At 50.4% G+C, this 27303-nt stretch overlaps 1 protein-coding gene across 3 annotated transcripts in view; it reads right to left on the bottom strand.

Annotated features, from left to right (window-relative positions):
• The window catches only part of spata20 (spermatogenesis associated 20), a 763436-nt gene that overhangs the window by 429691 nt on the left and 306442 nt on the right, over positions 1-27303 (bottom strand). For all 3 annotated transcript variants that reach the window (XM_072483047.1, XM_072483048.1, XM_072483049.1), the window contains exons 13-14: positions 12235-12443; positions 219-418 (exon numbers count right to left, since the gene is read on the bottom strand). In XM_072483047.1, the coding sequence (XP_072339148.1) occupies positions 219-418; positions 12235-12443 (409 nt within the window). The remainder of the gene's footprint in view (positions 1-218; positions 419-12234; positions 12444-27303) is intronic.

Genomic DNA, 27303 nt, shown 5'->3' with positions numbered 1-27303 from the left:
GAATCCTGCTAACTTAATTACCAGTTTACGCACCATTAACAGTACCAGCCTGAGTATACACTCCTCATCCTAAGCAATTTCAGCATCATTAGCAATATCAGCCTTGGTCTATAATATCCGTTTGTACCAATTTCAACACCATTGACAGTACAATCTTAGCCTGTAATTGATTCTACTCAGTTGGCAGTTATGAACTTGTTTGTAATCTCCAAACATACCTGTTTGACTGTGTGATGTTGGGCCATCAGAGCAACAACCATTTCCGGCAATGCCATGGGCACACTATTCAGCAGTTTCTCAAATGCTGCCGCGAGCTGCCTTGATTTATCAGCCCAGTCTGGTCGGTTGGTGAAGTTTGCCAGGCGCACAAGATTGGAAGCAGCCACTGCGTTTCCACTGGGCTCTGCACCATCCTGATCTGTTTGAAAAATAATAAAAATTAAACACATTTTTCAAAATCATGGACTACCATTCTAATACTTGAATTGAAACATTTCTGAATTTCAAAGGTGAGGCCAGTGTACAATTCCTACCTGTTCCAATTTATTTTCTTTTATTATTTTTGGCCGATGGGCCCATAATTGGAATATACCTTTAAGCAAAAAACTCAGTTAAAAGAGCCTACTTTCCAGAACACTTGTGTTCCCAAGTTTTGTTTTTGGAGAGATGAGGCCAGACTCCTCGGCATTGGTGAATCTTAGGAGCCAGTTTTGGAGGAAGTCGGTTTGATTGATCAACTGGCAACTGGTGGGTTGGCCAGGGACAGTGTTCTGTCTGACAACAATCAGTGATTGGTTTCTGCATGATGCTTTTTGAGAGAACTTGGCAGAAGTATTTCGACCTTAGAATGCGCGACCTACTCCTCCATGGCCGCCACCAGAAGCCTCGTCCTCGCTTCTTCAATGGCCTTGGTAGATCTTTTCACCGTTGTTCTGCATAGCCGCACCCGGAAGTCCAAAGGTGAGACATTTCTGAGAGAGACATAGGTCGCATATTCGGTAGCTCCCGTTTGGAATGGACCTTTGGGCTCTTTACAGGGCCCCCACGGAATTTGTTTGACATTTCCCGGTGTGGGAAGAAGACTGCAACATTCCCCTGACAGTGTCCCCCAGCAATGGTATGTCTTTTGGTTACCAGACCCGGCAGAAACAGTAAAAGATTTGGCTGTAACTGCAAGGGAGAGAGGGGCCTCTTCCAGCATGCAGGCGGGGGAAGGGCAAGCTTAAAGCTGCAAGCTGACTTGAGGGCATCTATTAAAGGTGAATTCTAGCAGCAAAGGGAACAACGGTGAAAAGATCTACCAAGGCCATTGAAGAAGCGGGGACGAGGCTTCTGGTGGCGGCCATGGAGGAGTAGGTCGCGCATTCGGCAGCTCCCGTCTAGAACGGACTCTCAGACCTTTTTCAGGAGTTTCCACAGACTTTTTGGGGCAGATTGGTGAAGCGAACACTGCCAAAAGGATTCCCTCTTGAGACTTCCGGTTGCGGCTATGCGGAGCTAAGTCGCACATTCGGCGGCTCCCGCAAAAATGGACTTTTGGGCTCTTTTCAGGGCCCCCAACGGCACTTCTTCGGCGTTTCCCGGTGTGGGAAGGAGTTAATAATAGCTCCCCGTCAGTATATGGCTTTAACTAGGAGCGGGGCGACAGAAAAGGTGGTGGTGGACCAGAAGAAGGGAGGGAAGAAGGACAAAATGGCGGAGGGCGGAGACCAGGCAGCGTGGAGGCAGTGGGCGGAGGAGCAACAGGAGGGTATCCAGCATTGCCTCAGAGAGATTAAAACGGACCTGCTAACGCCGATGAAAGCTGCTGGAGACACAGACGGCCCAGGGGGTGGCGATCCGAGAGGTTCGACAAAAGATCTCTGACAATGAGGACGAGATCTTAGGCCTAGCGATAAAAGTGGAGGCGCACGAGGCGCTCCACAAGAAATGGCAGGAGCGGTTCGAGGAGATGGAGAATCGGTCGAGGCGGAAGAATCTGCGGATTCTGGGCCTCCCGGAGGGGCTGGAGGGGCCGGACGTGGGGCCCATGTGGTCATCATGTTGAACTCGCTGATGGGAGCGGGGTCCTTCCAGGGGCCCCTGGAGCTGGAAAGGGCCCATAAGAGTGTCGTCGAGGAGGCCCAAGGCTAACGAGCCTCCGCGGGCGGTGCTGGTGCGGTTCCATCGGTTCGTCAATCGGGAGTGTGTGCTCAGGTGGGCCAAGAAGGAGAGGAGCAGCAGGTGGGAGAACGCAGAGGTTCGGATATAACAGGACTGGAGTGCGGAGGTGGCGAAGAGGAGGGCCGGGTACAATCGAGCGAAGGCGGTGCTGCACAGGAAGGGGGTGAAGTTTGGTATGTTGCAGCCGGCGCGACTGTGGGTTAACTACAAGGACCGGCACCATTATTTTGAGTCTCCGGAGGAGGCATGGGCCTTTGTTCAGGCCGAGAAGCTGGACACAGACGGAGGGTCGGGATGGGCGATTGGGGACTGCGGTGGATACGTTATGCCTATTTTTGGTTCGGGGGGGGGGGGGGGGGGGGGGGCCTTTGTATTGTTTTGGGTTTCTTTTTCTCTGTGTTTTTCTCTTTCGGGTTGGGGAGGGTGGATGGGGCGGGTTGGGCACTGTTTTGGTTGGTGGCGGGGCCTGGTAGGTGGAGAGCGTGGGCTTTTTTCCACCGCCGAAGACTGGGGGGGGCTGGGCCGGGGCGGGGAAGCGAGGATTGTTTCCCGCACTTAGAACGGAGGGGGGAGGGGGAGGGGGAGAGCCTGTGGATAGGGAGCGGGAGAGGAGGGTGTGCCACACAATGGGAGGAGTTGAAGGGGAGGCGGGAGTGGCCGGGGTCAGCAGGAGTCAGCTGACTTGCGGAAGTGCAAAGGGGGGAGTAAACCAGCTAGGATGGGTCCTAGCCCGGGGGGGGGGGGGGGGGGGGGGGGGGGGGGGGGGGAGGAATGCTGCTGCTAAGGTCAAGGGGGAGCTGGAGCGAGTGGGGGAGAGGGGGGGGGGGTCGAGACGGGGGTATGCCGCTGTGGGGAACGGGCCGGGTGTGGGGTGCGGGCGTGTGGCTGGCCGAGGAGGAGTCATGGCTAGTCGGCGGGGGAGGGGGGGGGGCGGGTAGCCCCCTGATCCAGCTGATAACCTGGAATATAAGGGGGCTGAATGGGCCGGTTAAGTGGGCCTGCGTGTTCGCGCACCTGAAGGGGCTCAAGGCGGATGTGGTTATGCTCCAGGAGACACACCTGAAGGTGGCAGACCAGGTAAGACTGAGGAAAGGGTGGGTAGGTCAGGTGTTTCACTTGGGGCTAGATGCCAAAAATCGAGGGGTGGCGATCATGGTGGGAAAGAAGGTGTCATTCGAGGCGTCGAGCATTGTGGCAGATAATGGCGGTAGGTACATAATGGTAAGTGGTAAGATGCAGGGAGAGAGGGTGGTACTGGTCAATGTGTGTGCTCCAAACTGGGACGATGCGGGTTTTATGCGGCGTATGTTGGGTCGGATCCCAGACTTGGAAGTGGGGGACCTGATAATGGGGCGAGACTTTAACACGGTGCTGGATCCGGCACTGGATCGCTCCAGGTCTTGGACGGGTAGGAAGCCGGCGGCGGCTAGAATGTTGAGGGGATTTATGGACCAAATGGGCTAGGGAATTTTCATTCTTCTCACATGTCCATAAAGTTTATTCTCGAATCGACTTTTTCATTTTGAGTAGGGTGCTGATAGCGAGAGTAGAGGATACCGAGTATTCGGCAATATCCATTTCGGACCTCGCCCCGCATTGGGTGGACTTGGAGATGGGGGAGGAGAGGGACCAGCGCCCGCTGTGGCGCTTGGAGGTGGGGCTGTTGGCAGACGAGGAGGTGAGCGAGCGGGTCCGAGGAAGTATAGAGAGGTACTTGGAGACCAATGATAACGGGGAGGTCCGAGTGGGGATGGTATGGGAGGCACTGAAGGCAGTGGTGAGGTGAGAGCTGATCTCCATTAGGGCCCACAAGGAGCGGAGGGAGCGGGGGGAGAGGGTGAGGCTGGTGGGGGAGATCGTGAGGGCAGACAGGAGGTTTCCGGAAGAGCCTGAGGAAGGATTGTTGAGGAAGAGGCGCAGCCTCCAGGCCGAATTCGACCTGGTGACCACCAGGAAGGCGGAGGTGCAGTGGAGGAAGGCCCAGGGGGCGGCCTACGAGTATGGGGAAAAGGGAAGCCGGATGCTGGCGCATTAGCTTCAGAAGCGGGACGCAGCTAGGGAGATCGGGGGAGTTAAGGACAGGGGAGGGAGCGTGGTGCGGAGTGGGGTTGGCATCAATGGGGTCTTCAGGGACTTCTACGAGGAATTGTACCGATCCGAGCCCCCACGGGAGGAGGGAGGGATGGGCCGCTTCCTGGACCAATTGAGGTTTCCAAAGGTGGAAGAGGGACTGGTGGCGGGACTGGGGGCCCCGATTGGGCTGGAGGAGCTGATCAAAGGGATAGGAAGCAAGCATGCGGGGAAGACACCGGGGCCGGACGGTTTCCCGGTCGAGTTCTATAAAAAATATATGGACCTGTTGGGCCCGCTGTTAATTAGGACCTTTAATGAGGCAAGGGGGGGCGGGGGGGGGCTTTACCCCTGACGATGTCCCGGGCACTGATCTCCTTGATCCTGAAGCGGGACAAGGATCCCCTGCAATGTGGGTCTTACAGACCGATTTCCTTGCTAAATGTAGATGCCAAGGTGCTGGCGAAGGTCTTAGCCACGAGGATTGAGGATTGTGTGCCGCAGATCATCCATGAAGACCAGACGGGGTTTGTGAAGGCGAACGCGAATGTGCGGAGGCTTTTGAACGTTATCATGATTCCGGCGAGGGGGAGGCGTAGATAGTGGTGGCGATGGACGCTGAGAAAGCCTTCGATAGGGTAGAGTGGGGGTACCTGTGGGAGGTGCTGAAGAGGTTCGGGTTTGGGGAGGGGTTTGTCAGGTCGGTTAGGCTGTTGTATGAGGTCCCGATGGCGAGTGTGGCCACAAATAGGAGGTCCGAGTACTTTCGGTTGCACCGAGGGACGAGACAGGGGTGCCCCATGTCCCCCCTGCTCTTCGCACTGGCGATTGAACCCCTGGCTATGGCACTGAGAGAGTCGAGGAACTGGAGGGGGTTGGTGCGGGGTGGGGAGGAGCATAGGGTGTCGCTTTATGTGGACGACCTGCTGCTGTATGTGGCGGACCCGGTGGGAGGAATGCCAGAGGTAATGAGGATCCTTAGGGAATACGGGGACTTTTCGGGGTACAAGCTCAACATAGGAAAGAGCGAGCTGTTCGTAGTTCAGCTAGGGGACCAGGAGAGGGGGATTGGCGAGCTCCCACTAAAAAGGGCGGAGAGGAGCTTCAGGTATTTGGGGGTCCAGGTGGCCAGGAGCTGGGGGGCTCTGCATAGGCTTAACTTTACAAGGCTGGTGGAGCAAATGGAGGAGGAGTTCAAGAGGTGGGACGCGTTGCCGCTGTCCTTGGCGGGTAGGGTGCAGTCAATCAAAATGATGGTGCTCCCAAGGTTTTTGTTCCTGTTCCAGTGCCTCCCCGTGTTTATCCCGAAGGCTTTTTTCAGGCGGGTTAACAGGAGTATAATGGGGTTTGTGTGGGCGCGTGGGACTCCGAGGGTGAGAAAGGTGTTCCTGGAGCGGAGTAGAGATAGGGGGGGGGCTGGCGCTACCCAACCTCTGTGGGTACTACTGGGCCGCCAATGCGACGATGGTGCGCAAATGGGTGATGGAGGGGGAGGGGGCTGCATGGAAGAGGCTGGAGACGGCGTCCTGTGTGGGTACGAATCTGGGGGCGCTGGCAACGGCGCCGCTGCCGCTCCATCCAACGCGTATACCACGAGTCCGGTGGTGGTGGCGGCCCTCACAATTTGGGGGCAGTGGAGGCGGCATAGGGGGGAAGTTGGGGCCTCGGCATGGACCCCATTGCAGGGGAACCACCGGTTCGCTTCAGGAAGAACAGGTGGAGGGTTTTCGGGGTGGCACAGGGCAGGGATACGAAAGTTGGGGGACCTGTTTGTGGACGGGAAGCTCGCGAGCTTGGGTGAGCTGGAGGAGAAGTACGGGCTCCCCCCGGGGAACACCTTCAGGTACATACAGGTAAGGGCGTTTGCCAGATGGCAGGTGGTGGAATTCCCGCGGCTACTGCCACACACAGTACAGGACAGGGTGCTCTCGGGGGGGTGGGTGGGAGTGGGGAAGATCTCGGAAACGTACCAGGTGATGCAGGAGGAAGGAGGAGGCCTCGGTGGTGGAGTTGAAAGGTAGGTGGGAGGAGGAGTTGGGAGAGGAGATCGAAGAGGGGACGTGGGCAGATGCCCTATGGAGGGTGAACTCTTCCTCTTCGTGCACGAGGCTCAGCCTCATACAGTTTAAGGTGCTGCACAGGGCACACATGACCGGGACAAGGATGAGCCGGTTCTTTGGGGGTGAGGACAGGTGTGTTAGGTGCTCAGGGAGCCCAGCAAATCACACCCATATGTTCTGGGCATGCCCAGTGCTGGAGGAATTTTGGAAGGGCGTAGCGAGGACAGTGTCGAGGGTGGTAGGATCCAGGGTCAAACCGGGCTGGGGGCTCGCAATATTTGGGCTGGCAGAGGAGCCGGGAGTGCAGGAGGTGAAAGTGGCCGGAATTCTGGCCTTTGCGTCCCTGGTAGCCCGGCGAAGGATTCTCCTTCAGTGGAAAGATGCGAGGCCCCTAAGCGTGGAATCCTGGATCAGCGATATGGCAGGGTTCATTAAATTGGAGAGGGTGAAATTCGCCTTGAGAGGGTCGGTACAAGGGTTCTTTAGGCGGTGGCAACCGTTCTTAGACTTTCTGGCAGAACGCTAGACATTGGTCAATGGCAGCAGCAGTTGGGGGGGGGGGGGGGGCGGGGGGGTGGTTACTTTATTTTTGTTTATGTTATTTACACTGGAGGGTCTGAGGGGGTGTATACACCTGTTGTGTTAAGTCGGGGTGTTAATGTTAATTTTTTATTTATGTACGGGGGGAGGGGTTTGGGGGGTTGCTTTTTTAGATTGTGTTTTGTACTTAACCCTGTTGGGTTCTTTTTTCTTTCTCATTTTGTTATTGATATTTTATGAAAACCTTTAATAAAAATTATTTAAAAAAGAAATGTCTCACCTTTTGCACCCTCGAGATATCTCAAAAAGCTTCATAGCTGATGAATTGCTTTTACAGTGCAGTAAATATTATTCAGGTAAATACTACAACAATTTTGCACGAAATAAAATCCCTCAAAAAGCAATAGTAGTTAATCCATTTTTTTTGGTGGCGTTAACCAAGGAAGGTGTGTTCACCAGGACTTCAGATCTCCTTGTTCTTCCTCAAATATGGCCTCAGGAATAGGATAATTAACAGGCATCTCGATCGTCTATGCTAACACCTACTGAAATTCAGGGAATGATTTTCCCAGGTTCTTTAGTCAATAAAGAGCCTCTCTGGTGGCCAAGGTGGGGTCATGAGCTGCAAAGCTGGTTTAGCCTGCATTTCGCGTAAAATGCCATCGTTGCGGAGCAGTTGAAGCATATACCAGGAACAGCAACTTGAAGGAATGGCTAAGTGGTGGTTGATAATTAAATTGCCTGCTCATGATCATTATCGTCCAGCTGAAGAACAATAAACATGTCTTTCCTGAGAATTTCAAGCACGATTTAAAGCTTTGCTCAGCTTCCAATGTTCAACTGTTGCTGGAGGTTTGAAGAGGACTTTTGTGATATTTTGCCACAACCTCACCTCTGTGAATTCCCTGAGGGTTTCACCTAAAGACATTGAATGAGTTGCGGGTGTTACCAGGAGAAAAAGGCTTTCTTGGTCACGGACATCTCACTAGCAGTTCTCCTTCGTGTGGAGAATGAATGGGAGGCCGACATGGAGCCAGGCAGCGCAGCAACCGCTATTACAGGAGAGGGAGACAGGGAGGGAGTGGTGACCTCCTTCCCTCCCTGTGCGTACAGGACATCCTTCCCCCGCTGGAGTTCTTCCGCCAGGACCTCATTTGTCGTGAGCCATCTTCCAACATTTCATCATGTGACAGCCAGCGTACTCCCTCCTGGATAGGTTGCCAGGTCCTCAACCCTCTAGAACACTGCTAAACAAGTTGAACTTTTATGACAATCTATCAGCTCTCATTGTTCTTTCCTGATGCTGGCCCACAAATTACCATAATAGCCATTGTGGGATTCAAACTCGCAGGGCTGAAATTTGTCATCAGTGGAGAAAGCCCAGTATAAGAATATAAAGTGGGTGGTACGTGGTGGAACATGAAAGGGAATTTTATCAGGGATGTTCAATCAATGGCTGGCCAATAACAGTGAGCAGGAAGGGTTACTTCCTGGCATTAAGAAGCAGGTGCCATATTTGAAGGAATGGCACCACTCTGTTGAAAGACAGCAGAAGCAGAAGAGACTGAAAGGGAGACCACACAAGTCTGACTGTAGCGCAATGGCAGCTGCAAGAGGGCATTAGAATCATAGAATCTACAGTGCAGAAGGAGGTCATTCGGCCCAATGAGTCTACACCGGCCCCTGAAAGAGCACCCGACCCAAGCCCAGACCTCTACCCCATCCCCATAACCCAGCACCCCACCTAACTTTTGGACACTACAAAGCAATTAGCATGACCAATCTACCTAACTGCACATCTTTGGACTATGGGAGGAAACCGGAGCACCCAGAGGAAACCCATGCAGGCACGGGAAGAACATGCAGACTCCACACTGACAGTGACCCAAGCCAGGAATCCCAGGTGCTGTGAAACAACAGTGCTAATCACTGCGCTACCATGCTGCCGTTTAGACCCATTGTAACTTATAGCACTCTCCTCTTGTGTCCTGCCACTCCCCTTATTCGGTGGACACAAAGTGCACCTTGGAGAGACCCAGCAATCTTTCTGCCTCCAATGTGCTCACCAATTTTCCCCAACTTCCAGATTGTCATTCCTGTGTTTTATTAACCCTCACCCCTCCTGTACTGCAATACTACTGCTTGTATTGGCTGCCAACTGCAGCCAAGACTGACCTTCCACTGAGCTTTGGCCTCCTTACAGCTGGCAAGGCTAGACACTCTGTTCTTCACATGCGGCACTGGAAAAACCTGGAAACCACCAGAAATTACCCTGTAGGGCTCCTGAACAAGCTCATTTGCCTGTCTGCCACCGATAAGTGTGGCAAGAACATGTCAGCCTTCCATCCCGATGAGCTCCCCTGTTACTTTACTCATCCACCAGCCTCCTAATTCATCAACCCGGGTGTGAGAACATTCCACCCACGACACCTGACTTGCTGGTCCACTATGATGACATACATTTCCGAAACAGCATGAAAGGATATTGATGTGGGAGGGAGAAGATCCAGTTGTTGTGGTCCACATTGGGACAAACAGCATAGGCAAGACTAGGAAAGAGGACATGTTTGGGGATTATCAGAAACAAGGAACAAACTTAAAGAATTGGTCCTCAAGGGTTATAAGGTTATAATCTCTGGAGTGAATGGCAGAGCAGGCTCGAAGGGTTGAATTGCCTACTATTGCTCCTAATTCCTATACTGAAATCCTCCCATCACAATAACAAAGATTGTTCCTGTATTTACTCAAAAACTGTAGTTACTGTCAGCTATGATCGGGCAACAATGAGGGACATACCATTCAGCCCATCGAGCCTATCAATCCATTCCGTGAAGTCGCTGGTAATCCACACCTCAACTCAACACTTGCCTTTGCTCCATTTCCCTTGCCCAAGAAAAATCTATTGATCTCAGTCCTGAGCATTTTCAACTGGGTCCTGGGATGGGGTGTGAGAGTTCCAGGTTTACACTGGCTTTTGTGTGAAGAGGTACTTTGTGACATCAACCATGGATCACCTAACTTTAATTTTCCAATTATGCACCCATATTCTGGACACCCTCATCAAGAGAAATAGTTCCTCAGTTATCTACCTTATAATTTTAAAGACCTTGATACTATCATCCCTCAGGAATACTTTCTGATAGTGTAAAATGGATAATAACCTGAAGCCCATTTTGCAGCTCTCCTAATTTTTAGTTTTGCGACGTCAAAACATAGCCCAGGGATTCTAAAGTTGATATACTTGAGGGACAGAAATTCAGTGGTGACCAACGAGGTCAAGAATATGGGGATTTGCAGAGCATAAGTTACAGGCCACAGATCAGTTGGAACATCAGAAAATTTATTGTATCAGCACCCATGAGCAGGGTATGAACAAAAGATCCATGTTTGGGAAATGGATCTGAATGATTCATGAAGCACAACAACATGAAGCTTTGTCACCAACAGATGATCATGATGGACGTAGAGAATAATTCTCTCAAGTGTCCAACTTACTTCCCTTTAATAACGGTAATAATAATCTTTATTGTCACAAGTAGGCTTACATTAACACTGCAATGAAGTTACTGTGAAAGGCCCCAAGTCGCCACATTCCGGCACCTGTTCGGGTACATAGAGGGAGAATTCAGAATGTCTAAATTACCTAACAAGCAGGTCTTTCGGGACTTGTGGGAAGAAACCGGAGCACCCGGAGGAAACCCACGCAGATACGGGGAGAACGTGCAGACTCCACACAGTCACCCAAGCCAGGAATCGAACCGGGGACCCTGGAGCTGTGAAGCCATAGTGCTAACCACTATGCTACCATGCTGCCCACTGCTGCAGCTTCTGAAAAACCGGAGACCATTAATTTTACATAGCCACAGTGTCCATGCTTGTCCTGATTTACTTGGGGGAAGGAAAACAAGCCAAACTCTTCACTTCTGCCAGTGAAGGCTGTACCTGCAGTCATGACTAGATCCTCACCCTCAGGAGGTTGTGTAGAGGGCAGGTGCTGTTAATGTTCAGGTAGACTCAAAATAATGGTATGTTATAACTGCAAAGGAAGGGCTAATGTGCCATACACATCCTCAGGACGCCCTAAAGCACATCACAGTCAATCAAGTGTTGAAGTGTAGTCACTGTGATTATGCAGGTAATCATGACAGCTAATTTATGAACAGCGAGGTCCTGCAAAAACAATGGATTAAATGGCGAGGTGATTTGTTTGAACCTGGTGTTTTCTGAGGGATGATGGTGGTCAACACATCAAATGGACTCCCCCCCTCTACTATGAATAGGTTGAAGAAATTTAATGAATCAACCTTCCATCTGAGTCACTAATACATAAGCAAAATTGAACTTTATTTAGGTATCCAGGTCTTGGAAATGGACAACTAAGATGCTTTAAACTGGAAAAAAACCTGTGGCTTTCTTCTGCATCCTTTACAAAGCCTCACTATCACTCAACACTTGAGCAGATTAACCCTATACACAATTTAGAAAAAAAGTTCTAAATTGCAAACCTGCCAAATAAACTACAGAAAATATTATTAAAATTCAGATCACAATTTGGGCCAGAGCAACACGCCTACTTTTAAACTTCTGTAACTATTCTCATGAGGCTGGACATCATCACGTAATATATTCCTCTGTGCATTGGTCTCAAACTCTATGCTGAATGTGCAGTAAATTGCTAGTAGTGGTCATCGTATCCCAAGTGACTGAATCATGATTGCAGTCCTGTCAATTTATATTGGTAGGTGACAGCCATGGCTTAGTGCTGCTGAGTCAGAAGGAGGGTGACCGGTGTTCAAAAACCACTCCAGAGACATTAGCTTATCATCTAGGTGGCCACTCCGGTGCAGTACCGAGAGGGAGTGCTCCACTAGTAAGGTGCCATCTGTTGGATGAGACATTAAACCTGGGCCTGGTCTACTCCCTTTGATGAATGTAAAAGAACCCACAGCACCATTTCATAGAAGAGCAGGAGAGCTTCAGCAAACAGTTACCCATCTGCTAACATCATTAAAACAGAATAGGCCATTATCTGATTACTGTTTGCGGCAGCTTGCTCTGCACAATTGTGCTGCCACATTTCCAACATTCGACAGTGCCTACGTCTTTATTGGATATAAATCACGTTGAGATGTCCTGTGGTCAAGGAAGGTGCTATATAAATGCAAGTTCCTCTCCTCCGGTTGAATTTAGAAAATCTAGCTATGAAAATCATAGCTTTTCAATGAGTTAACTGCAATGTGACTCATAAGCAAACAATGGATCAGGGTTTGGAAAAGACTGTCAGGCCCCAAATTGTTCCATCATCTCCCTTGAAGGAAGGCAATGGTGCATGGAAGTGAACATATTTATTCTATCAGACATGGTAAAGGGAGGTAAAATTCTTTAGCTATGGAACACTCACCTTCTTTAAGGCGAATTAACACGGATGGATCATGGGCATCATCAGAGAAGTACGCAAATCCTTTGGCATCCCAGAACAAGTCATCCTGTTTCTGCTGGAGCTTCAAGGCCCACTCCAACCACTGCTCATCAAAAGACACTTCATACAGGTCCAACAGGCCTCGTATAACGAATGCATAGTCATCCAGAAACCCACTGATTGGTCTAGCTCTGCAATCACACCAGAATAGGCACAAATTAGGTTGAGTTCTTTTGATGCAACATATTATCTGCGTTTCCAGTGGTTGGTTTTCTTCACTGGATAGATTCTACACCTTGCCTCGAGAGCTCTGCCAACTGTACTCTGTGTGCAGCTCTTGACAGCATACTCCACTGCCCAAACCCATAACCTCGATCACTCAGAATGACAAGGACACCAAGCTCAGTGGAACACCAACATGTTTCCATCCAAATCACACTGCATCTCCGATTTAAACATAAAATGCTATTCCTTCATTGTCACTGTGTCAAAATTCTGGAACTGCCTACCTAATAGCACCGTGGGGAAACCTTCGGCGCACAGATTGCACGAGTTCACAAAGCAGCTGATGATCCCCTTCGGCACGGCAAAAAATGGCAGCCTTGTTAATGACATTCGTATCCTCAGAATTGTTTTTTTTAAGCTTTTGCAGCCTCGCTCATTATTCTTTCCTTCCGACAAGGCTTTAAGCTTTATCCTGCCATGCAACTAAAATTGTGAGCTTGGGTTATGGGGTTGTGAAAGAGGAACCCGCATTGCTATCATGGCATTGTCAGCCTGTGGAGCCTCAGTGCTGCAAAATTGCCCAGCTTAATTCCATTGTGGAAATGAAAAGTGAACAAAAGCAGATTCAAGTTTAAAACTTGCAGCAATAAAATTGGAAGAAAAACCAAGTCAGGTCAGCCGCAAAAAAGTCAAAAATCGACCCCACTGACTCTAAAAATGTGTGCTGCTCCACCAAATGAGCAATTCCAAGTAGCATCACACTGAGTACCATCAGTGACTCATCATAAAACAAACATGGAAAACAAGGCAGCTCTGCTAGCCCATGGCTGCTGGCAATTAGTCACAATTAAAACCTTCAGCTCTCTATTTTGCTTTTAGATTTGGATTGGCCTCCTATTGTGGCCACAGCGGAGTCCACATGAGAGAGGCGTAAAGAAACTGGTAATTTATTGAATAAGAAACTATTTCTCCGTTGTACAGAGGTTCCAGTGGGGACTTCTCTGCTTGGCTCCCACTTGGGCCGAAGTTTTATAGAATGTCCATGGCTCCGCTTATGGTGCCCCCACCTCCCTAGCGGGACAGTCGTGAGCCTCGTGGGGGACACGGTAGCACAGTGGTTAGCACAGTTGCTTTCACCGTTCCAGGGTCCCAGGTTTGATTCCCGGCTTGGGTCACTGTCTGAGCGGAGTTTGCACTTTCTCCCCGTGTGTGCGTGGGTTTCCTCCGGGTGCTCCGGTTTCCTCCCACATTCCAAACATTTGCAGGTTAGGTGGATTGGCCATGCTAAATTGCCCTTAATGTCCAAAAAGGTTGGGTGGGGTTACTGGGTTACGGGGATAGGGTGAAGGTGTGGGCTTAGGTCGGGTGCTCTTTCCAAGGGTAGGTGCAGACTCGATGGGCCAAATGGCCCCTTCTGCACTGTAAATTCTAAGATTCATACTCAACGAGACTCACGAGGAGACTAATTGGTCCGACCTCCTGGGTTTTGTGCGGGTTATAACACTTACTGTGTCGGTCCTGCATTACAAGGGTTTTTTTTAAATTTAAATCTGGATTTCCAATTTACCTGTGTTAATAAACGTTTCTGAGTCTTAAAAACAATGGTTGGAATTCTGCACCATGTAATGTCGTGACACCAAGACCGCTAATGTCAAGTACAGATCTGATGATAATTTTCTTTTAGCAACCAGATTGCACTTCTTCACTGAATTAAACCCAGCCACACCTCAGAGCACAATTTGCAAACACCAATTAAGCCAATTATTAGTGAATAAGCCAGACTTAAATAAAGCAAGCTAACATCCTGTGCTTCACATGCACAAACCACATGTATCACAAGGGAAGTAGGGTTAAATACTGTCTAACACAGTAACATTAGGAACACGAGGAGACCATTCTGCCCCTCAGACCTGCTCCACCATTCAATTAAATATCCACGTGACTTTTTCCAACTTTCTTCCATATTCCTTAATAAGCTTGCCAAACAAAAATCTGTCATCTCAGACTTGAAAGCTCCAATTGTCCGCAACATCCACAGTCTTTTGAGGAAGAAAGTTCTGAATTTGTACTACCTTTTGTGTGAAATTTCACACCATTAGGCTGTGTCCCATGGGGAAAATTCTACGCCCCAAGTGTAAAATTGAAAGGATGGCATTCCCCTGGGAACCCACCCAGCAAAACTCAGATGCAATTTTTGGGCGGGCAGGAAATCTATACTCACCTATTAAAACCCTTAAGGGGCTACTTATTGGCCATTTAATGGCCTTTACCTGCACAGCCTCAATTTCTAGGCTGGCCGGAGAGTGTGCGGTGTATGGTGGGAAACAGGAATAAACTTTTCTCCATTTCGGGTGGGAAGGGAGGGCAGGGCATCTCGATTTGAATGCCACTTCAGAGTTGGGGCACCTTACCCTCCAGGACCTTGGAGCTATGGGACTACCTCTGCACCTGGCCAATGCCGAGATTGCCCCCCCCACTCCCAACTCCCAAGGTGTCATCTACCCTCCCACCCCAGTGACCGCTGGAACTTACTTTTCCAATGGTCCTGGAACTTAGTCCCAGGCAGAGCACTGCAGTACCGCTTTGGGTCACTGCAACATTGTGCTTGGCCAGCTTAGAGAGCAGTTGGCCAATCTGACTGGCCCACAGCCCTCACGGACCAGGATTTTCTCCCAAGGACGGACGAAAAACTCACCCACTGCCCATCAATGCTCAAGTGAGCATTAAACGGCAGTGAGTTTCCGAGAGTCGGCGGTAGTGCATTACATGCCGACTCTTGGGATGGCGAGCGCCGATCGGGGCCATCCTTAAAATTCTACCCCATGTGTTCAACTAAATATCCCAAATACTTGAAGCAAAGTATAGATTTGTCACATATGCATCTACAAGAAGCCATCAATCTTCACCATCTCAGGTGTAATTTAGGATTTGAAAACAGTACCATCACTGCATGATCGAAGGGCGAAATTTATTGATTCCACACTCCCAACATTCAAGTAAAGGTGGATCAGCAAATCAGTGGGCCGACAAATTTCACAAGTTCTCTTTCCATGCCAGAGAAGTCACAGAACCAAGTAGAAAAATGGTATTTCTGTTCCTGTCCTGTCTTGCACCATCCTTTTCTCTATAATATCAAATTGCTCTGATGCTTCATTTGGTTAAATCAGTGCGTGCTGCAGGAATGAGTTGGAGGGTCTGCGCAGAATTAAATAGTATCAGAAAAAGTGGCAGTCAGCCTTTAGTCAGTGGCAACACTCTCATTGCTGGGCATGATTTAACCACCGTCAGCATCTTGTTTTTAAAAAAGGAGTACTAAAACGACGCCCGCTGCAGATCTGGGGGCCCCAGATGGAGAGTTCTGGATCATGCCCAACCAAAGATGGTGAGCATATCATTAACCCTCATTTGTATTAATTTCCATCTCATTAGTGAGATTAAAGTTGAATGCATCGGCCTCCCGGGAAGAGATTACGCAGGCGTTGTTTAGTACTCCTTTTTAAAAACATGAAGCTGGCGCAATGGCTGCTGAGGGTGACTGAGGAAGTGAGCAGCCATTTCCATTTTCCAGTATGGAGCACAAGAGCACTGGAGCTGCTGCCCCAGTGCTCAGGGGGGTTGGGCTTGGTCGGGGGGCTGAAGCGATCCAGGTCAGGTGTTAGCCAGTGATTGTGTGTGTGCTGGGTGCCAGGAGAGAGGTGTTAACTTACCCTTGCAGCTCGGTGGAGGTCGTTGGTCTTCTTCCGAAATTGGTTGGTGGTCTTCCTGGTCATGCTGCCCGTACTGACAGCCATTGCCACTGCCTCCCAGGCTGCATTGCTGACTCTGCTGCTGGCCCTCCGATCCCCTCAGGGGAACAGGATGCCTGGTCTCTCATTCTTGGCCAGGTCAGCATTCCCAAAGCAAGGAGTAGGTCTCCGCGCTTCCGTGCTTGTGTGTTGACTGGGAGTGAGTGGTGAGGGAGCACTTAAAAGCAGCTCCCTCTTGTTAGCGGCGAGATACAAAGGTGCACATTTGGCGAATCAGACAGCCAGTAATAGCGAGAAGCTCGAGGGGGTTCATTTCTGGCACAAAGTGCCGTCATATACAGACCGTAATCTCGCCAACGCGGCCGTCGAGAAATACCCCACCAAACGTCCCCCAAATCACACTTAGAAATATTTCCATTAAATCGCGCCCTCAGAGTCAGAAGGTTGTGGGTTCAATTCCAGGTCCTTGGATTTGGGCTCATAATCCAGGCCTAAATGCAGAGATGAGCAAACCCGCATGTTTTTTTACTGCACCTTACTACATCCTCAGGATACCCCTTAGCAATGAATGGATTATTTCTGAAGTACAATGTTGTTATTCAAGACTATATAACAGTGACTTCCGGGTGCGGCGATGACCAGCTAAGTCACACGTTTCGGCACCTCCCGTTTGAACGGGATTTTGGGCTCTTATTGGGAGCCCCAACGGCAATTTTTGACGGCTAAACCCATTGTGCAGTGAAACAGAAGGGAATCCCCCTGGATGTACATGGAGAAAGGAGATAATAGTGGCCGGATTGCAGAGGATCTTCTGGAGCAGCGGCAAGGAAGGGAAGCACGAAGCAAGATGGCGGCGGAGGGAAGCCGTTTGGTATGGGGCCCGGAACAGCAAGACTTCCTTTGGAGATGTGTTGAGGAGCTAAAGAAGGAGGTGCTGGCCCCGATGCTGCAGGCGATTGAGGGGCTAAAGGAGGCGCAGAAGACCCAAGAATTGGAGCTTCGTGGCGTGAAGGCAAAGGCTGCTGAAAATTAGGACGAAATACAGGGCCTGGTGGTGAAGACAGAGACACACGAGGCACTGCATAAGAGGTGTATGGAGAGGCTAGAAGCCCTGGAAAATAGCTCGAAGAGGAAGAACCTAAGAGTTTTGGGACTTCCCGGAGGTGCAGAGGGAGCGGACGTCGGGGCATATGTGAGCACGATGCTTCATTCCTTAATGGGACCGGAGGCCCCGACGGGACCCTTAGAAGTGGAGGGAGCATACCGAGTCCTTGCGAGAAGACTGAAGGCGGGAGAAATACCTCGAGCTATAGTGGTGAGGTTTCACCGCTATAAAGACAGGGAGATGGTCCTGAGATGGGCGAATAAGACACGGAGCTGCAGGTGGGAGAACGCGGTGATCTGCGTGTACCAGGATTGGAGTGGCGAGAAGGAGGGCGAGTTTCAATCGGGCCGAGGCGGTGCTCCATAGAAAGAAAGTTAAATTTGGTATGCTGCATCCGGCGAGACTGTGGGTTACACATCAAGGGAAACACCACTACTTTGAGACGGCAGAAGAGGCGTGGACATTCATTGAAGAGGAGAAGCTGGACTAGACTGGAGAGAGAAAGAACTTTTGTAATAAAGCAGTGGTGTGATTACATGGGACTGGGAATCGGAGGGGGGGAAAATTTTCTCTTTCCCCTCGATGGGAGGGATATGGTGAACTGTGGGCGCCGGGGGGGGGGGAGGAGAGGGGGAAGGAGAGAGGGAGCTGCGCCATTAGGGGCGGGGCCGAGTGGGAAGCGCGGGCTTTGCTCCCGCGCTATGGTAATTGTGGCGGGAAAAGGGGGCGCAGGAAGGAGGGGGCCTTACACAATGGGAGGCTGAGGATAAACGGGGGAAGCCGAGGTCAGCCAGATTTTGCTGACTTCTGGAAGCAACATGGGGGGAGCAATCACGCTAGAGGGGGATCTAGCGGGGGGGAGGGGGGGGGGGTTGGGGGGGGGTAACTGGGTTGCTGCTGTTAAGGGGAAGGGGGAGCTGCTACGGGATGGGATGGTCGGGACGGGAGGACACCGTTGGGGGGACAAGTGGTTAGTCGACGAGGGGGGTGGGGTAAAGAGCCCCCCAACCCGGTTGATCACGTGGAACGTGAGAGAGCTGAATGGGCCGATTAAGAGGACAAGGGTACTTGCGCACCTAAAGAAATTAAAGGCAAATGTGGTCATGCTGCAGGAGACGCATCTGAAACTGGCGGATCAGGTCAGATTACGAAAAGGATGGGTGGGACAGGTATTTCACTCGGGCTTGGATGCGAAAAATAGAGGGGTGGCAATATTAGTGGGGAAACGGGTATTGTTTGAGGCGAGGACCATAGTGGCGGACAGTGGGGGTAGATACGTGATGGTGAGTGGCAGATTGCAAGGTGAGGCGGTGGTTCTGGTGAACGTATATGCCCCGAACTGGGATGATGCCAACTTCATGAAGCGTATGCTGGGGCGTATCCCGGACCTGGAGGCGGGAAAGTTGGTAATGGGGGGGAGACTTCAACACGGTGCTGGATCCAGGGCTGGACCGGTCCAGGTCTAGGACCGGGAGGAGGCTGACAGCGGCCAAGGTGCTTAAGGACTTCATGGAGCAGATGGGAGGAGTAGATCCCTGGAGGTTTACTAGGCCTAGGAGTAAAGAGTTCTCCTTCTTCTCCCATGTCCACAAGGTGTATTCTCGGATAGACTTCTTTGTCCTGGGAAGGGCGCTGATCCCGAAGGTGGCCAGGACGGAGTACTCGGCAATAGCCATTTCGGACCATGCCCCACATTGGGTAGATCTGGAAGTAGGACAGGAAAAGGAACAGCACCCACTGTGGAGATTAGATATGGGATTGTTGGCGGACGAGGGTGTGTGTGTAAGGGTAAGGAGATGTATCGAAAGGTATCTGGAGATTAATGACGAAGGAGAGGTTCAGGTGGGAGTGGTCTGGGAAGCACTGAAGGCGGTGGTCAGAGGGGAACTGATTACCATAAGGGCCCATAAGGGGAAACAAGAGAGCAAAGAGAGGGAGAGATTGTTGAGAGAAATTTTGAGGATGGATAGGCAGTATGCGGTGGCTCCGGATGAAGGACTATACAGGGAAAGACGAAGGTTGCACACGGAATTTGATTTGTTGACCACGGGCAAGGCGGAAGCACAATGGAGGAAGGCACAGGGAGTGCAGTATGAGTACGGAGAGAAGGCGAGCCGGTTACTGGCCCAACAACTGAGGAAGAGGGGGTCGGCGAGGGAGATTGGAGGGGTTAGGGACGAGGAGGGTGAGATGGAACGGGGAGCGGAGAGGGTGAACGGGGTGTTTAAGGCATTTTACGAGAGGCTGTATAAGGCTCAGCCCCCGGAAGGGAAGGAGGGAATGATGCACTTCCTAGACCAGTTGGAATTTCCGAAGGTCGAGGAGCAGGAGAGGACAGGACTGGGAGCACAGATTGAGGTGGAGGAGGTGGTAAAAGGGATTGGGAACATGCAGGCAGGGAAGGCCCAGGGACCGGATGGGTTCCCGGTGGAATTTTATAGGAAATACGTGGACCTGCTGGCCCCGCTTCTGATGAGAACCTTTAATGAGGCCAGGGAAAGGGGGACGTTGCCCCCGACGATGTTGGAGGCGACGATATCGCTGCTCTTGAAAAGGGACAAAGACCCGCTGCTGTGCGGGTCTTACAGGCCTATTTCCCTCCTGAATGTAGATGCCAAGCTTTTGGCCAAGGTGATGGCGACGAGGATGGAGGATTGTGTCCCGGGGGTGGTTCACGAGGATCAAACGGGGTTTGTTAAGGGGAGACAGCTGAACACTAACATACGGAGGCTGCTGGGTGTGATGATGATGCCCCCGCCGGAGGGGGAGGCGGAGATAGTGGTGGCGATGGATGCAGAGAAAGCATTTGATAGAGTGGAGTGGGATTACCTGTGGGAAGTGTTGAGGAGATTTGGATTTGGAGAGGGGTTTATTGGATGGGTTCAGCTTCTAACAGGGCCCCGGTGGCAAGTGTGACTACAAATAGGCAGAGATCTGACCACTTCCGTCTACACAGAGGGACAAGACAGGGATGTCCTCTGTCCCCGTTACTGTTTGCGTTGGCAATTGAGCCACTGGCCATAGCGCTGAGGGGCTCTAGGAAGTGGAGGGGAGTACTTAGGGGAGGAGAAGAGCACCGTGTATCACTATACGCGGATGATTTGTTGTTGTATGTCGCGGACCCAGTGGAGGGGATGCCCGAGATAATGCAGACACTCAGGGAGTTTGGGGAATTTTCAGGATATAAATTGAATATGGGGAAGAGTGAGCTGTTTGTGATGCACCCTGGGGAACAGGGCAGGGGAATAGATGATTTGCCGTTGAGGAGAGTAACAAGGGATTTTCGGTACCTAGGGATCCAGATGGCCAGGAACTGGGGAACCTTGCATAAGCTAAATTTAGTAAGATTGGTGGAGCAGGTGGAAGAGGACTTTAGGAGATGGGACATGGTGCCCCTGTCACTGGTGGGTAGGGTGCAGGCGGTTAAAATGGTGGTCCTTCCGCGGTTTATTTTTGTGTTCCAGTGCCTCCCTGTGATGATTACAAAGGCCTTTTTCAAGAAAGTGGATAAGAGTATTATGAGTTTTGTATGGGCTGGGAAGACCCCAAGAGTGAAGAGGGGGTTCCTGCAGCGTAGTAGGGATAGGGGGGGACTGGCACTGACGAGTTTAAGTGACTATTATTGGGCCGCCAACATATCAATGGTATGCACGTGGATGGGGGAAGGGGAGGGAGCGGCGTGGAAAAGACTAGAGATGGCGTCCTGTAGGGGAACCAGCCTAAAAGCATTAGCGACAGCGCCTTTACCGTTCTCCCCGAAGAAATACACCCCAAGTCCAGTGGTGGTGGCAACGCTGAAAATTTGGGGGCAGTGGAGACGGCATAAGGGAGTGACGGGTGCCTCGGTGAGGTCCCCGATAAGGAACAACCACAGGTTCGTCCCGGGGAAGATAGATGGGGGATTTAAAGCTTGGCAGAGAACAGGGATTGTGAAATTGAAGGATTTGTTCCTAGGCGGGACGTTTGCGAGTCTTGGAGCACTGACAGAAAAATATGGGTTGCCACCGGGGAATGCATTTCGATATATGCAACTGAGGGCTTTTGTGAGGCAACATGTGACGGAATTTCCGCGGCTCCCGGCGCGAGAGATTCAGGACAGAGTGATTTTGGGGGCATGGGTGGGGGATGGTAGTGTGTCAGATATATATAGAGAAATGAGAGACGAGGGGGAGACGATGGTGGAGGAGCTGAAGGGAAAATGGGAAGAGGAGCTAGGGGAAGAGATTGAGGAGGGGCTGTGGGCCGATGCCTTAAGTAGGGTAAACTCTTCGTCCTCATGCGCCAGGCTCAGCCTGATTCAATTCAAGGTTCTACATAGGGCGCACATGACTGGAGCAAGGTTAAGTAGATTTTTTGGAGTGGAGGATAGGTGCGGGAGATGCGCGGGAAGCAGCGAACCACACCCACATGTTTTGGTCATGCCCGGTACTGCATGGGTTCTGGGTGGGGGTGGCGAATGTGCTTTCAAGGGTGGTGGGGCCCTCAGGGGTTTTGTACAGGTGTTTGTATATGAGTTATTTATATTGGTTTTTGTGACTTTATTATTTTGGATACTGGCTAGTTTTTATTTTTGTTGCTGGCAGTTGCCGTCTGGTTAATATATATATTTCTTTTAAACGGTCATCATTATTATTTATATTGTTTTAAAGTTGCAAAAGGGGAAAATTTTGTACTGTTTTTGTTTGACCGAAAAATTAGAATAAAATATATATTTAAAAAAAAAGACTATATAACAGTCAATTTCCATAAGAAAATAAAGGAATGATAATCTGTTTAGGGAGGAATGTTGGCCAAGTCACCGAGAGAACTCTCTTGCTCTTCTTTGCAATAATGTTGTGTGATCATTTACATCCATGTCAGCAGGCAGATTGGGTTTGGGTTTTCATCACGACTGAAAGGTGACCCCTCTAAAAATGCAGCATTTTCTCAATACTGCACTGCAGTGTCAGCCTAGACAAGGTCACTCTGGGTCATAATACACAAGGATAAAAAGCAAAGGAAACCAGTCATCCTGGAGAGGGAGGAGTTTCCACGACTGCTCACGGTCTAAGAGTTAAGGCTGATAAGTTATTCCAACTATCCAGGTAGCTGCAATTCTTTAGGCCATGTCAATGGAAAATATTCATCAAAGCAACATAACGATTTGCAAAACCTGCCAAAAGATAGTGCTGAACAATTATTTGCTTGGAAGCTGGAAGTCAGCAACTAATTGCTGCTGCAAATGAAATATACTTCACTTGAGAGTTGCCAATGGTCCTACAGCATTTGGCAGGAATAGAACCTAGAGAGATGAGAAGAGCAAAACGGAGATGAAAAGGAAAGTTTCAAAGCAATTACATTCCGGGTCAAGATAGTGGGAGCTCCATATTGCAAGTGGAAATACAGCCCAGTGGGAGATTAATGAATATTAGACAGACAGTTAAAGTATTGTAGCAACAGTAGAAAAAACGGTAAAAAAAAGCTCCAACTATTTCCAGGGATCCAAATGACATATCACATGGGCTCCTCCATTCTGCTCACAGTTTAACTTAAAACAAAAAGTTGTTTGAAAGAGTCAGCTGGTGTAAAGCTGATCTCAACCTGGCAGATTGAAGATTCAATGCCTGGACTTCCAGTGGCAGCCAGGGAGTGAGTGATCGCACATTTGGTGGCTCCCGCTTAAGGCGGATTTTACTTTGGTCATTTCACAGCCCGAAGGTGAGTTTTCGGGGGCAGGTATTTACGGGGAAGCAACGATGGTGAGAGTGCCCTCTGTTACGCTTGAGGGATAGATGGTTAGGTTGGTTGGAGGGGGGGGGGGGGGCGAGAGAGGGGTACTGGAGAGAGGAAGGGTGGTTGCAGGCCTTGGGTAGGGGCCACCCTGTTAGCTGAGCGGGCCAGTTAACGGGAGTGAAGTGGGGGTTGCCAGGATGAAAGTGTGGCTGGGGGGGGGGGGGGGGGGAGAGGAGTTGTTTTTTTTTTGCGGGAGGATGGGTGGGGGGGGGGGGAGAGGATTGCTGACATGAGTGTGGTTGGTGTGGCACAGTTGGGAAGGGATCGATGACGGTGGACATCTGAGGGCGGGACTGGAGGGACGCGTGATGCGGGCTGGCTCAAAAAGGGATCTGGCTGATTAGCAGGGGAAGGGGCGGGAAGCCACCCAACCAGGCTGGTCACATGGAATGTGAGGGGGTTGAATGGGTCAGTAAACAGTCACGTGTATTCACGCATCTGAGGAGTTTGAAGTCTTATTTGGAGGAGACACACCTAAAGTTGGGGGACCAGACGAGGCTGAGAAAGGGATGGGTGGAGCAAGGGGTTTCCTTCGGGGCTGGGTCTGAAGACGAGGGTGGGTGGCGGTGTTGGTTAATAACCAGGTTATGTTCGAGGTGGTGAGTATTGTGGGCGATAGGGTGGGGGTGGGTAGATTATGTGATGGTTAGTGGAAAGTTGGAATGTTGATAGTTTTGGTAAACGTCTATGCCCAAATTGGGATTGGGGGGGACGCACAGTGGAGGCTGGATGTGGGATTGTTGGCGGATGAGGAGGTGTGTGAGAGCTGCCTATCGGGCTACATGGAGCTAAACGATACGGCCACTACTCTGTGGGAGGCACTCAAGGCGGTAGTCAGGGGGAGTTTATATCAATCCGGGCGCAAAGGGAGAAAACACAGCGGGAGGAGAAGGCGAGATTGATGGACGGGATTTTGAGGATTGACAGGAGATGCTCGGAGGTGCTGGAGGCAGGACTGCTGAAGGAGAGACAGGGGCTCCAGGTGGAGTTTGGGCTGGTGTCTATGGGGAAGTTGGTAGGGCAGCTATGGAGTACCAGAGGGGCAGTGGATGAGTATTGGGAGAAGGCGAGTAGGCTGTTGACCCATCACCTCACCTCTGGCATTCAGCTGGGTCTGCAAGACGTAAAGGGCTACAAGATGAAGGCATGTAAAATTGCAGGCTCAAACGCACCCCTCCCTGATGAGCTCAACGCATTCTATGCACACTTTGAGCAAGAGGTCAGCAAGAGTACGTCCGCCACCTCAGAAGCCTCGGATGAACTTGTATCAGAGGTCACCATTGCAGATGTCAGAGCAGCCTTCTCGAAGGTCAACCCATGGAAAGCCACTGGCTGGGATGGGGTACCCGGACAAGCACTCAGGTCTTGCGCGGATCAGCTGGCAGGGGCATTGGCAGACATCTTCAACCTCTCTTTACAACAATCTGAGGTCCCTATCTGCTTCAAGAAGACGACCATCATCCCTGTAACAAAGAAAAGCCAAGCAACGTGCCTTAATGACTATCGTCCAGTGGCTCTGACATCCATTATTATGAAGTGCTTCGAAAGGTTAGTCATGGCACAAATCAACTCCAGCCTCCCGCACTGCCTACCGCTCCAACCCTGGAACACCTAGATACCAAATACACCTATGTCAGACTCCTATTTATTGACTACAGCTCAGCCTTCAACACCATTATTCCTACGAAACTCATCTCCAAACTCCGTGGCCATGTACAGGCTTAGCCCATGGCTCCGCCCCTTTGAAGGAGTATAAGAGTAGCTGGCTTGTGGGACTGTCCTCAGTTATGTACCAGTCGCAGGCAGGCAAAGTTGATAGTTAATTAAAACCACTGTTTTACTCCGACACGAGTCCTTGAGCGAATTGATGATCGTCATCACGCAGAAAAATACTTTTTACTGTACCTCAGTACACGTGACAATAAACAAACAAATACAAATATTCCATTTGTTAGTAATACACCTGTACCCTTCACCAACAACACGGTAGGCAGGGGCAGCATGGTAGCACAAGTGGATAGCACTTTGGCTTCACAGCGCCAGGATCCCGGGTCTGATTCCGCGCTGGGTCACTGTCTGTGCGGAGTCTGCACGTTCTCCCTGTGTCTGCGTGGGTTACCTCCGGGTGCTCCGGTTTCCTCCCACAGTCCAAAGACGTGCAGCTTAGGTGGATTGGCCATGATAAATTGCCCTAAGTGACCAAAAAGGTTAGGAGGGGTTATTGGGTTACGGGGATAGGGTGGAAGTGAGGGCTTAAGTGGGTCCGTGCAGACTCAATGGGCTGAATGGCCTCCTTCTGCACCATATGTATATCTTTCCTCAACAACACATCTGCAACTTTCCTCAACAACATACCTATATCCTTCCTCAACAACACAACTGTACCCTAATTCAACAATGCACCTGTATCTTTCCTCAACAACTCACCGTTACCATTTGTCAGTAATACACCTGTACTCTTCATCAACACACGTGTACCATGCACCAACAATGCACCTGTACCTTTCCGCAACAACACACCTGCACCCTTCCTTAACACACCTGTATCTTTCCTCAACAACACACCTGTATCTTTCCTCAACAACACACCTGTATCTTTCCTCAACAACACACCTGTATCTTTCCTCAACAACACACCTGTATCTTTCCTCAACAACACACCTGTATCTTTCCTCAACAACACGCCTATATAATTTGTCAGTAATACACCTGTAACCTTCATCAACACACCTGTACCTACTCTGCAACCCACCTGCACCCTTCCTTAATAACACGCCTGTATCTTTCCTCAACAGACCTGTACCCTTCCTCAAAAACACAACAATACTCCTTCAACAACACGCCACGACCCCTTCCTCAACAACACACCTGTCCCCCTTCCTCAACAACCCACCTGTCCCCCTTCCTCAACAACACAGCTGTATCTTTCCTCAACAATACATGTGTATCTTTCAGCAACCACACATCTGTATCTTTCCTCAGCAACATACCTTTACACTTCCTCAGCAACACACCTGCACCCTTCCTTAACAATACACCTGTATCTTTCTCAATAACACAGCTGTACCCTTCCTTCATCAATAACACACCTGTATCCCTTCCTTTACAACACACCTGTATCTGTCCTCAACAACACACCTGTATCGGGTGACACGGTTGCGCAGTGGTTAGCACTGATACCTCATGGCGCTAGGTACACACCTATATCTTTCCTCAACAACACACCTGAACCTTTTCTTAACAACATACCTGATGGAGGGTATCCTCAATGTGAAGACAGGACTTTGGCTCCACAAGGACTGCCCGGTGGTCACTTCTACAGATACTGTCCTGGACAGAAGCATATGCGGCAGGCAGATTGGTAAGAATGAGGTCAAGTATATTTTTCCCTCTTGTTGGTTTCCTCACCATCACTATACTGTAAATTTCCGGCCCGGTGGGCAGCATCGGAGGCATCATGGGGATCCTGGGGAGTTTGGTCAATTCGCTGGATACAAATTGAATATGGAAAAAGGGAAGTGTTCCCAACTGAGACTAAATAGCAGGAAAGGAGGCTAGGGGATTTGCCCTTTTGGGTAGTGGGGACGGGCTTTAGATATTTGGATGTCCAGGTGGCGCGGAGCTGGGTGCAGTTGCACAAGCTAAACCTGGCTCAGTAGATGGAGCAGTTGAGGGCGGACTTTAAGACGTGAGATGTGCTGCCGCTGTCGATGGCAGAGCGGGTGCATCCAGCAAAAATGTCGGTGCTGCCAAGGTTTCTGTTTGTGTTTCAGAACCTCCCAATCTTCGTCCCCAAGTCGTTATTTTAGGAAGGTCAATGGGCTGATCTCTGTATTTGTGTGGGCGGGGATGACCCTGCGGGTTAGGAGGGCTTTCTTGGAGTGGGGGCGAGGGGCGGGGGGGGAGGCTGGCGTTGCCGAATATGATGAATTACTACTGGGCAGTGAATATTGCTATGGTTAGGAAATGGGCTGTGGGGGAGGGGTCGATGTGGCGATGGATGGAAGAATTACAGGTCTGCGCTTTAAGCCTGAGATCTGTAAAAAGCAGTCAAGTGTTCCACCTGCTTACTGGACTCTTTGCCTGAAAATATATCTTTCAAAACTTTTATCTGAAGCTCACAATACTTGTCGCACATTTACCGATTACTTTTTGTATTTTTTAAAATCAGCCTAATCCTCAAATCGGAATGAGTTGAATATT

This window comes from Scyliorhinus torazame, chromosome 18 (assembly GCF_047496885.1).
Source record: "Scyliorhinus torazame isolate Kashiwa2021f chromosome 18, sScyTor2.1, whole genome shotgun sequence".
Classification (NCBI taxonomy): Eukaryota; Metazoa; Chordata; class Chondrichthyes; order Carcharhiniformes; family Scyliorhinidae; genus Scyliorhinus; species Scyliorhinus torazame.
This window is presented reverse-complemented; position numbering and strand designations above follow the sequence as displayed.